At 43.8% G+C, this 12,484-nt stretch overlaps 1 protein-coding gene across 2 annotated transcripts in view; it reads left to right on the plus strand.

The window, feature by feature from the left end:
- Window positions 1-924: 924 nt before the first annotated feature.
- Window positions 925-12,484, plus strand: part of LOC146812990 (killer cell lectin-like receptor subfamily B member 1B allele A) — a 637,615-nt gene continuing 626,055 nt past the window's right edge. Inside the window, exon 1 of one of the 2 annotated variants that reach the window (XM_085614661.1) lies at window positions 925-1,061. In XM_085614661.1, the coding sequence (XP_085470787.1) occupies window positions 977-1,061 (85 nt within the window). In that variant the 5' untranslated portion in view covers window positions 925-976. The remainder of the gene's footprint in view (window positions 1,062-12,484) is intronic. The other variant, XR_014966001.1, reaches the window with a different exon arrangement.

Below are 12,484 nucleotides of genomic sequence, written 5' to 3' on the forward strand. Positions count from 1 at the left end.
AAGAAAAAAGACACACCAGCGATATCGCTGTGGTACTCCCGCCAATGGAGAATCCTCACCATGGAAAGGATGGTCGATATTTTCAGGGACGAGTACAAGAATTTTGAGTATAAATGGGGCCCAATACGAACCTTTCTGTCCCGTGGCCTTCCATCGGCGGTATGCCCACCTTCAATACGAGCCATGCACCTATTTCAGTTCTAATTAGTTTTTGAGGGAGTCCCCCTGTAGTTCCAGTTGGAACAGTAGTGTCCCATTGAGAAACAGTTGATAAGCTCCCACCGCCTTAACTCTAAGACACACCCGAGGATCAGACAAGTGACTTCAGAGCTGCCACCACCACCACCACCACCAGGGAAGGGGAGGGCTAGGGGGGGTTTGTTTAATGTTATAGTTTAGGGGGTCACCCTTATTGTTTGATGTCATAAAACTGGCATTCTTTGGAGCATGGGGGGGGGGGCGACGGGACTTCCCAATAGGCGAAACTGATGTCGTACTAGCCGCTTGTATAGGTCCGAGGCCCTGCGCACTCTACTGTGTGATCTGTAGCACTTGATTGCAATGCTGAATAAAAAGAGTTTTGACAAAAAAATGGTACTTTGTATGAACTTTAGTACTGCTTCTTTTTTTGTTTGCGAGTATGTATTTTTAATGTATAGAGTGCTCGGATTTTGCATGGAGATGCACTACGTACATAGAATAAAGTAAGAAAATTATATTTACGCTATTATTGTGATTTTCACTCCCTGCAGCCCTCAAATACATCGCCGCAGTCAGTCACAGTATTAAGGGGTTTCCCTGAGGAAGAGGCACGCTCTTGATGAATCTACGTCAGTGGCGTCATTCGTCAGTCACACAAGCTGCGCACACTTCCTCTTCTTGGAGGCACTACAGCCGCTCATTCATGTCACTCCAGCACCTGAGACCTGATGCATCGCAGGACCCCTGTCTCAGAGCTCCTCCTTCAGCGCGTGACATGCCGGGAGAAGTTGTTTATGCAGATATCAAGATTCCTGGGAGAGCTCCTCGCGCCAAAGAGAGGAGAGCAGCAACTGGGCGCTGTAAGTAGTTATTTATTTGTCATTTTCGCTCCAATTTAAAGCGCTGCAGGGCCCTGCAAAGGTGCATCAGATAGTTTACCTTCTAATTGTAGTATATAACATTCTGCACTGGAAAGTACTGCTAAGTTGGAGAATTCCTCTGGCATTCTGTACAATTTCTTGGTGGCTGATAATGCCGAAAGGATACAGTTACGCATTATGCTGAGCCCTGTAGCAACCACCCCATAGCTCCGTCTGCTCTTTCACTAATGATGCGCCCCCTGAAGAATTCTACCACCTGGTCTACATTGAAAGAAAGCACACAGATATTTTTACATTTGTCATTTTATAAACGAGTCTGTCCTTAAATGCATTGGAATAACGTTGCAGGAGAATATGAGACAGCCTCCCCTCTGTGTCGGAGCTCTGACCAGTGCAGTGAGGACCGGTCCGGCCGCGACTGGCGCTGAACTCGGTGACACCATGTTTAGAAATACCAGAAATGTAAAAAAGCACCCGGAACAGCTTTCCCTGTCTGTCCAGAAGTTTCTGGCAACAATAAAAATGTCAAGATAGCTCGTGTTTAATGAGAAGAGATGGAGCTGTGTCTAGTGGCAGTTTTGACTCTTCCAATGCAGCACAGAGGGTTAATATCCCTGCTGCAAAGAACATATACCACGCAAATCACCAAACAATATTTTATGTGGATCACTCAGTGGGTTACTACTTTTGTCACAGAAATCCTTTTGTTACTTGCAAAATAATTTACAAACCCTGAGCTGTGATCAAAGAGCTCCATGCAAACTGCATTGTATGGATTCGAACGTAATGTTTTTCCCAGTCGTTCATTCTCCAAATTTTGATAAAAAAAGATTCATTTGGGCAGAAATGCATCGTTATAGCTGACCCACTGCAGTACAGTTTTAAATTCTGAGTTTGTGCTTCTCCAGATCAAACACTCTTTGTTCTGCCTTGTAATCCTTACTGTCTTATGCAACATATCCTATAGACTGATTTACATACGTATGATTATTTGGCTCTGTATAATGTGTGTGTGATGGAAAGTGCTCTGACACCCTACACTGGTATGAGTAGAGCTATAAAAGACATGAAATGCATGTGAGAGGGGGGCCACAGAGAGATGAGGGGCACTGGTGGAGCGTGGTAGTGAGGGAATTCATGGAGGAGGGTTTTTTTGGGGTAGGGGGGGCATCAACAAAGATTGTTGCACTGTGCACCACCAGTGCTAAAGCCAGCCCTGGTGAGGACGTTGAGTCGCCTATAAATATACAAGTTTTTTTCACTCAGAAACTCAATACTTTGCATAAATAACAAAACTTTATTTTTGATTCAAGCTACTCATTTAATACTTTTAAAATAATGACCAACTGAGGCATCTCAACAATGAACATTGCTGTCTATCCCATTAGTATATAGACTGGATTGTTTAGGGCCATCCTCAATCCAGCCTTTGTTGCAGCACTGCCTTGTGATTGGAAATCTCCCAACAGAAGTGTGGCTGACACCATTAGATCCCATTCCAGTTATTCCAGCTGCTAGTAACAGGGAGGCAAGTTGTTATGTTTGTGGTGATAAAAGATGCTAAAACCACAAGTCAGAGTTACAATCACCTTAGTAGCTGTCGGCTTGGATCATACTTTGAGCCAGGCATATGTATGTGAGGGATTTGTTCTCAAGACATCTCTATCCCCACATATGGTAGCCGTTTGGACAGGTACAGTTTTACAATGCTACCTCTACACTCACTCTCCCTTTCCCTCTCCCTCTCTCTCTCTTTCTCTCTCTCTCTCTCTCTCTCTCTCTCTCTCTCTCTCTCTCTATATATATATATATATATATTACAGCTTCCAAAATGCGGAGCACTCTCGGGAGGTATTCAATAGTTCTTTATTCGAGCATCATAATTACAGCAAATGCATTTCGGCGTTTAGCCTTCCTCAGTGCTCATCAATGCAGCTCTAAACACATAGCACATTTATATGTAACCACAATGGATCCCAGATTGTAATGTGTATGGCATAGCACTGTGCGTTATAACATAGGCATCGAGGAAGGCACGTTAGATGGGGCAATATAACCCGTGCGAAGACAAGTGTGGCATGACATATTCACGGGGTGGTGTTACAGTGCACATGGGCTAGAGAGTGTCATAGCATATGCACTAGCTAGTGGAATACAACACAGAGGTGTGTAGCACTCAGCAGGCAATGGTGGGTGTAACACAGCATTGGGCTCTGCCAGGAGCGCGCTGTGACTCTCAAGTGATGTTCGTCCCCTTTCCAGAGAGTAAAATAAAAAGTATTACACATCCGGAAGTGGATGTGTGTTTTATTAACTGTGAGGGGGGTTTCTTGCATAATTTTTGTCGAATTTTTGTCGAATCCCCTTTGAATGGCTTGGTGTGCATGTGTATTAAATGTGCCCGTCAATAGCTACCCACGTTTGTATAAATAAACCACAAGTGTGTCTACCGGGATTAGGCACGGTAGGGCATCAGACATGTCAGAGCTTCACTAGTGGTGTAAATACATTCCACGTGGATTCATTGTATGCATAATCGCCTTTTAATGAATATCACGCAAATCGTCATGGTGATAGGTACGTACGGTTTGTCCAGCATGTCCTAGGTGTGTCTATAAATATATATTTAAAAAAAAAAATAAAAAACAGTGGCCGGCCCTGGGGATTGGGGTCAAAAAAATATAATTAGGAGACAGGCCCTGGGGGATGGGGTCATCAGGGTCAATAAATTAGAATAAGAAGGGGAACCACACAGCCCCCCTTCTTAAAAAATTAAAATAAATAAAAGACTGGCATCGTGCTGGAGGCCACGCCCCCTCCTTGCAGCACTCTGCAAACGCGCCCCCTGGCGAGTTGTAACTTGGGGAATTAATTCCTCTACAATACTGAGGGTCCCTGAGACCAACTAGCCCAACAGGCATCTCCAGTATGCACCAGGGAGCTGCGCTGCAGACAGGTGTTCTGAGACCAAGCCCCTTTTTACACCTCTCTGCAACACAGCTCTGTGGCACTTACTGGAGGTACCTAGTGGGCTAGTTGGACCCTAGGGACCCTCAGGATTCAAATGAACTTAATCTCCCAACTAAAAACGGACACAGGGCGTGTTTACACAGTGGTGAAGGGAGGGGACGGGCCCTGAGTTAACGTGTGCAACAACGCCCTGTGTCCTGTTTTAAGAGGTAGTTTTAATCCCCCTGCCCTATTATATACTAGGGGCTTACAGAGGAGGTTATGCTGATCACAGGGGGACCCCAACGCATAATGTTCCCTAGTGTATGTAGGTGTTTTCACTGTATTCTAAGTGTCTTTTAACATAGCACTGGCTCTAGGACTGGTTAGTCAGACTCAGTTACCACCAGTATCCGTCTGAAAAAGTTAAGGGTACAGGATGATTTTGCAACAAGGCTTCTTTCTGCTCTTCTTTTTGTTCTTTCTGCACGTTATCCTTCTTCCTGCACTTTTCTTCGTGTTTGAGGACTTCTGTTTGCTTCTTTCTGCACTTCTTTTTTTTCTTTCTGTGCATTTTTTCTTCTTTCTTCACATGTCCTATCTCTGTAGGCATAGTTAGAAATTAGCATTTAAAAAACCTTTGAAATTCACAGAAAAAAACCATAGGTTTCAGGCACGTTATAGTTAGGAATTAGCATTTAAAAAACCTCAGAAATTCACTGAAAAAACCATAGGTTTCAGGGGTGTTATAGTTAGCTGGACTTTTCACTTTGTGGAAATATGGATTTTCCCGATCAGTTATGTCCCCTATCTTGGACCCCAACGGTTCTATGTGCATGTCACAAGTACATGTATGTTCCCTCCAGTTCCAGTTATGAAGACGCAAATACATGTGCGTCCACCGTCAACATGTCCTCTGTCAGATCCACCATGAATAGGCCGGATATTCCATTCCTAAGTATGAAAGGCCACCGGCTTTGTATGGTTCACTTATGCCATTTTACAGTCCAGGCAAGTAGGCCCTGATTCTGTCATCAAACTCCTCTTGCCTTCTGCCTCTGAAAACTCCAGTTCGAGCCTGCATCTGTGACCATGAACTTTGTCTCATCCTCTGCGCGGCTCATGAAGCCTGACATCAGCCTATTCTCTGCCAAGAACTGTATTTCGCCTTCGAGTTATCTGCTTCCCCCTCAGCCGATGCATTCCTGTCTAGTAGTTTAAGTAAACATTCTTCCAGCTACCGAGCAAAAGGCTCGACTTCTCTGTCCTCATGCAAGTAATTCATAGCCCTGTTACCATGGAATATTCCTACCCCCTCGCTTTCAGTGTAGACACTTAGACGCTTGTACACGCACGCACAGTCAGTATAGAATAGATTCTGTCCGAGAGTCCTTCTTTTATGGATAACATAGTTCTTTAAACATAGGATGTTAGATATGATTTGGGATTAGGTTGACTTGACCCCCCAGACTTTTTGTCTCCACATGTAGAGCTAAATGTCAAGTCCCCTTCACCCCCTAGTTGCACGTCAATCACACGTCATACTGCTGTGCGCATCTATGCCAAGTATTATCTTATAGATCCACCTATAGGTGACATCATAACCAATTATGTTCCTTTTTACGCCTTATTACACCCATTTTTGGTTACGCAGACAAATCGTCATTTTCCTTATCAATTGTTACGCCTATTGCATTCGCTTCATTGTAATGTATGTACTATAAAGGTTACTTCTTGTCAATAAAGTATGTACTTCACTTCCTGAACCCCCGTGGTGATGGAACTTGGAGCATCCGATTATAATCGATTATTGGAATAAAGCCCATTCCGAACCTCTAATACCACGGATTCTGCCTCTCATTTTACTGAGCTATTTAATTATGTTTCTGTATCAAATTAAGTCCAGGTAAAGGAGAATTATTTACCACATGAATGGCGCCCGAACAGGGACACTTTCTCATCTCACGCGCCGGCGGTGCGTTGCAGGCCCGGTCTCCTGCCACAGCTGGACGGACAATAACGCGTACCAGCAGGATTTCCTGTATCTCCCTCCGGTCAAGCGGGGGCGACTGAGACTGCGATCAACACCCAGACGAGGCGGTGAGAAGTGCGAAGTATCCCGACCAGAGCCTAGCTGAGAGAGCAAGATCCGAGGTATACAGAGACCCACCAGCTCGAAGTCAAGCCCAGTGTCCGACGAGTCGAGTCGAGTCCAGTCCGGTTCAAGTTCAAGTTACCGAGGCCTTCCGTTTCCGAAGCTACCCGGTGAGTACCATTGCCGGGGAGGCATTTCTGACGTGCACATAGGTTGTGCCGGTCAAGACGGGTTTCGGTACACAAATCCGGTCTGCACTGTTTTAGCAGTGTATCTGTACTGTTTAGCAGTATATCAAGTATTCCGAAGTATCTAGTTATTGTCAAGAATTAAGCTTGGTGATTAGTTATGCAGACGATCATCATTGTTGGTTATTCTAACGGTTAAAAATGTTTTAATGTTTAATATTTAAATGTGTTAAACGTCTTGCATATTGTGGTATGAATGGTTGTTCATTATTGTGCTTTTGTATTAAGTGTGTTCAAAATTAAGTATCAGATCAGTAGTCAATATGCCGCTCTTTTCGAAATTAAGACAGATCACTACTAGAAAAGGGGTTCTCGAAGAAGCCGTCCCTATTCCTCCTAGGGACACTCCAGGGCATTTCATGTATCACAAACATGGCTTAGACGCTATATTATTTCTTGATTTATGGGTAGACTACACCAAGGGATTACCAGAAAGTCAGAGGTGGCCCGCAGCGGGAACCTGGGATGCAGAGTGCATCATGAAAGTCGAGGAAGAGTTATGGAAAAGGAAAGTCAGACAGTCACAGAAAGACGCCGTTGAGTTATGGCGTAAAGAATCTCATAGACGCACAGAAAAAGCACGTAGACAGGAAGAAAGGAATAAAGAAAGTTCAAATAAAGTTCAAGAAAATCTATTAATTGAGGAAGGTATCCGAGTGAAATCAGAACAAGTAGACAGACAAAGAAACGCCCTTATGAATGGTATGTATCCCCTTCTGGCCGAAGGATTACCTAAGGCTACTCCAGAAATACCGAAAGACTTGCCACCCCCATTGTTCCCAATAAAGGTGCATCCTAAGGGGCATCCTAGAACCGCAGAAGATGTTTTTCTTTCCTCATATTTAGATGACGCAGCTCCCGAATATGCAAATTCCGCCCCGCATAGACCGCATACCGGGGAGGTCCAACGCCAAGATCCAGCACACGTATCCCTACAGCAACAAATCGAGTCACAAGTTCTGGCAAGCACATCTATTTCTTCATCCGCTTCTACAGCTACTTCTATAGCTGTGTCCACACCTGTAGTTGCTGTGTCACGTTCGACGAATCCTTTCACACCCGACACCCCAGATGGGGCCACGGGAGGTGCTACCAATATCTTTTCTACGCCACCCAGAATAAATAAACTTACTTTTCAAGAGTCAGCACATTCACGTACACCCAAACTCATAAGTGCCCGTACGCTGAAGGAACTTCTTATAGATTGTAGATATGACCCGGTGCCCGGTAAAGAGGACGAAATGACCCTGGCATCATTGCGTATCAGACGAGCTGCAGTGTATTTAGGAAAGTTACCAGGAATGACTGCGCATCTAGATAATATATATCATTTTGTCCAAACAGGGCGAGATCCAGAATGTATTAACAGAGCTATGGAATACCAGAAAGTAGAGATACAAGGGGAACTGTTACGTTTCCTCATAAACTGTGTGATCAGAAATCAAGACCGACCGGGGGTAGACCCGGAAGCAATGCGAGTTCTTACAAGATGGAGCCAGAATATATCAGAAGGGAGACATGATAAACAAAATTGTATAATAGCCATGTGCCGAAAGATCCGTAAAGAAATAGAACGCCTACACGAAGAAAGATTAGAGGTAGACGAGTTCGAACAAAGCGAGGAAGAGGGGTCAGGACTGCTCACAGGACAGTCAGACACCATAGCCTATGTAGGTAGAGGAAGATCTTGTAATAATAATAGACGTCTTACTGACTCGATACGTCCGATATGTCCAGATCATAACAGGAATTTCCAAATACCTATAATCAATATAAGGTCTAACGAGCATTCGTTCCAAACCGCCGACAAACTACTCCGAGAACGAAGGGGTTATCATTTTCTCGATTCTATGGATGAACAAGATTTAGCCAGGGCAGCTGTCCATTGGGTGGACAGTCCCGGAAAATATAGTGATGATACAATAGTACGCACATTTTTGAATCTTACCCCAGATGAACAGAGGTTAGCTGGGATTTATATGATTCAACAACTCATTATATTATATCGAAGTCAGCATTCGGACCCTGGTCCCTTACCTGACATACTGACTGAATTGCTTATGAATAAATGGAGAGGTGCAGGTACTAAATTAATTAAAGAAATTCTAGAATCAAGAAAGCAGTATATTCTTTTTGTATGCACAGAGCATGTCTCATTGCCCGTCAAGGAAAGAACCACGTATCACATGGATAGACAGAATCCCTTACGAGAAGTGCACCCAATAAAAGGCGAGGACAACGAGTTCAAGCGCGTATTTGTATATACGCCCATATCGAAAATAGAATTGTTACAAATGAAGAAAGTGGTACCCAGTCATGACAAAGATCCAGCGGGTTTTCACCGAGAAATTAAAGACATGTTACTCATGGGAGAGTATACCTATCCCGACATTATGACAATATTAAAGGTATTGATGCCTGCTGGTATTTATGAGAAACTCAAGGAAAAAGAGTGGGAGGTAGGAGACCAAAAGATAGAATGGTCAGTATTAGAAGCGGAAGAAAAGGCCCGAACTGCAGGAGCAGGACTTGGGGATAAAACTAAAGCACTGCCAGGTTTATTAGTACAGGTACTGCCACGTTTATTAACTACGAAAAAGGAAGATTGGGGTACAATTTCAGCCTGTAAACAGAAGCAAGATGAAGACACTAGTGATTACTATGCCCGATTTGAGAAATGTTTTGGTATAAATAGTGGCATAAAAGCAAGTAGCGAATCATACCCACATCTGTTTGTAACAAAATTAGTAGAAAATGCCCTGCCACCAGTAAAGAATAGAGTATTAAAATTCGAGAGTACCTGGCAAGGTAACACTCCATCACAAATGTTACAAATGTTACAGTACCATCACAATAGAATTAGAGAGGAACAAGAACATGAACACAGACGCATGAAAGACACGAAAATGAAAATGTTAGTTTCCCAGACAGTTCCAGCTGAAGGACATAAAAAGGGTATGACACATTCCGATTCAGCAGGACCTGTAAAAGGGACATGCAATTATTGTAAAAAGCCAGGTCATTACGTACACGATTGTCCAGTTTTAAAACATAATATCAGCATAGGTAAAACACAAGAAAGATCACGGCCATTTAGACAAGAGCAGAACGAACAAGGAGCTCCGCAGCATGCCCAGGCCATGCCAGCCGCACAACAGCCAATACAGTTTGTGCCAGCTGCACCAGCGCTGCCTGTTGCTGCCACACAGACAACAACACGACAAATGTATCAGACCGCACAGTATGAATATCCTGAGTATCAGCGTTACGCATGAACTAGCCTAGAGAGGGAAGTTGATTTACCGCTTATCGAGATTCCTGTAGATCAAGAAGGACCTTATGTGCATAGTGAATTATTAGGCCAAGATAGGAAGTTTTTACTCGATACAGGGGCAAGTCGAACAACTATAAAACGTAGTGAAGTTCCAGGGGCACCCCTCTCAGGCTCACAGAATATTTCCCTTGGTTTTTCAGGAAAACCTATTGTTAATGAAGTGTCACAACCTCTGCCACTTACGATAGGACCTCTGACCCGAACTACAGATTTATTGCTTACTAAATCATGTCCAGAAAACTTGCTAGGAATAAAAACATTGAAAGCTCTAGGAGCCATAATATGTTGTTCTCCGGAAGGAGTAAGGTTGTTTTTACGTGATTTTAAAGGTCACTATGTGTCTAGAGACATGGATCCCCGACTGCAGACTTTACCTACACGTCTATGGGCACAAGGCCCTACTGATGTTGGATGCATGAATATTACACCATACCGAGTCACATTAAAGGCAGGAGTGGTGCTACCACGAATGCGACAATACAAGTTACCACCAGATGCTGTAGTGGCTTTACTACAAATCATTGACGAGCTTATTGCCCAAGGAGTAGTTGTGGAAACAGACTCCAATGTATGTAATTCACCGATAATTCCGATTCTTAAACGAACAGATCCAAAGGCCCCGCCAGTATATCGATTGGTTATTGATCTGCGCGAGTTAAACAAATGCATTGTGCCACAATTCCCTGTGGTTCCAGATATCTCGTCATTACTGACAGCTATTGATTCCGAAGCAACATTCTTTACTGTAATCGATCTCAAGAATGCCTTTTTCAGCGTCCCAATAGATCCGGAAAGCCAATATTTGTTCGGATTTAGTTTAAATGGACGTAGCTTTAAATTCTCACGCGCACCCCAAGGATTTACAGAAAGCCCCAGCATCTATAGCCAAGCACTGAAACGAGAACTCGATAGTATCCACATGCCAGTTAACACTGCTCTGCTTCAATACGTCGATGATCTGCTGATCACCGCGAGAAGCGAACCTGAATGTGAAAAAGCATCACTGACAGTTTTACAATTTCTAGCCGAAAAGGGGCACAAGGTGTCCCCTTCTAAGCTGCAATTCTGTGTCCAGCGAGTTGTTTATCTTGGACACTCGCTGTCCAAGGAGGGAAGGCAGCTTACACCCGACCGCATTCAGTTAATAGCTAACATGCCAATACCCAAGACACAAAAGGAAGTACGGGCTTTCATAGGCCTCACTTCATATTGTAGGCAGTGGATCCCTCAGTATGCATTTCTAGCAAAACCACTCATTCAGTTGACAACACAGGAGGCAGCCACATCGACTGTTCTCCCTTGGACTCAAGAACATACACAAGCTTTTGAAAGCCTAAAGAAAGCTTTATGTCAAGCACCTGTTTTAGCAACACCATGTTACAGAAAACAGTTTACACTCTTTGTTACAGAACGCGAAGGTACTGCCTTGTCAGTACTCACACAGGAACAAGCAGGAGCACACAAACCATGTGCTTATTTTTCTAGTACATTAGATCCCGTAGCTCAGGCTTTGCCTGCATGTCTGAAATCAGTAGCAGCGACAGCTTTAGCAATCAGACAAAGCGATGCCATAGTATTAGGACATCCATTAACAGTTCAAGTACCACACGCAGTAGAGGTTCTTGTAAATAGAACGCAAACACAACACCTGACTATAGCGCGACTTACAGGGTATGAACTTACATTGTTTCAGCCACATATAGAAATCAGACGCTGTAACACATTGAATCCTGCCACACTTTTGCCAGTAACCGGAACAGACCCACTAGCTCATGACTGTATTGAAGTTATTACTATAACGACAAAACCCAGACAAGACTTGACAGATGTCCCATTGTCAGATCCAGACCTGACGTTGTATGTAGATGGTTCATGTATGAGAACAAGTACAGGAGAGTTAGTGGCCGCTTACGCAGTCACCACAGATACTGAAGTCATTGAAACTAATCGTATAAATACTCTGTCAGCTCAAGCCGCAGAGCTCATCGCTCTGACACAAGCCTGTATTCAAGCCACAAATAAAAAAGTCAACATATACACTGACTCACGTTATGCATTCGGAGTTGTACATGACTTCGGCGTGCTGTGGCGAGAGAGAGGTTATTTAACTTCCCACGGTGCCCACATTCAGCACGGACCCCTCATTCATGCCTTATTAGATGCGATACATCTACCCACTGCAATATCAATTATGAAATGTAAGGCTCATACGAAGATTACTGATATCATTTCCCAAGGCAATGATCTAGCCGACAGAACAGCTAAACAGACTGCTCAAACTCAAACCCCCGACATGACAAAGACAATTGTCCCGATGCCGACACATTGTATGACAGTTAAAGATCCTACCCTTGACGTAATTGACATACAGACACATGCTACACCAGACGAAATAAAGAAATGGACTGAATTAGGAGGGATCCAAACGGACCAAGGATGGATGATGAAGGAAAAGTCTGTATGGTTCCTTCCTGATTCAATGGTCCAAGTTATAATTAACACTATACATAGTCCAGCGCATCTAGGAGAAAAAGCTATGCTAGACAGCATTCAACACATTTGGTTCAATAAACATTTACGAGCAGCAGCCAAACAATCTGTTGCCAGTTCAACCCAGGAAAAAGCGTTCCCGTAGAACAGGGTGGATTTCATCCTCCTGACCACCCTTTTGAAGTCCTCCAGATGGATTATATCCAGATGGAACGATGTCGAGGATTCAAATATGTTCTCGTAGTTGTCTGCGCTCTGTCCCGTTGGACGGAGGCATACCCGGTTT

The sequence above is a fragment of the Triturus cristatus genome, chromosome 7, assembly GCF_964204655.1.
Source record: "Triturus cristatus chromosome 7, aTriCri1.1, whole genome shotgun sequence".
In the NCBI taxonomy this organism is placed as follows: Eukaryota; Metazoa; Chordata; class Amphibia; order Caudata; family Salamandridae; genus Triturus; species Triturus cristatus.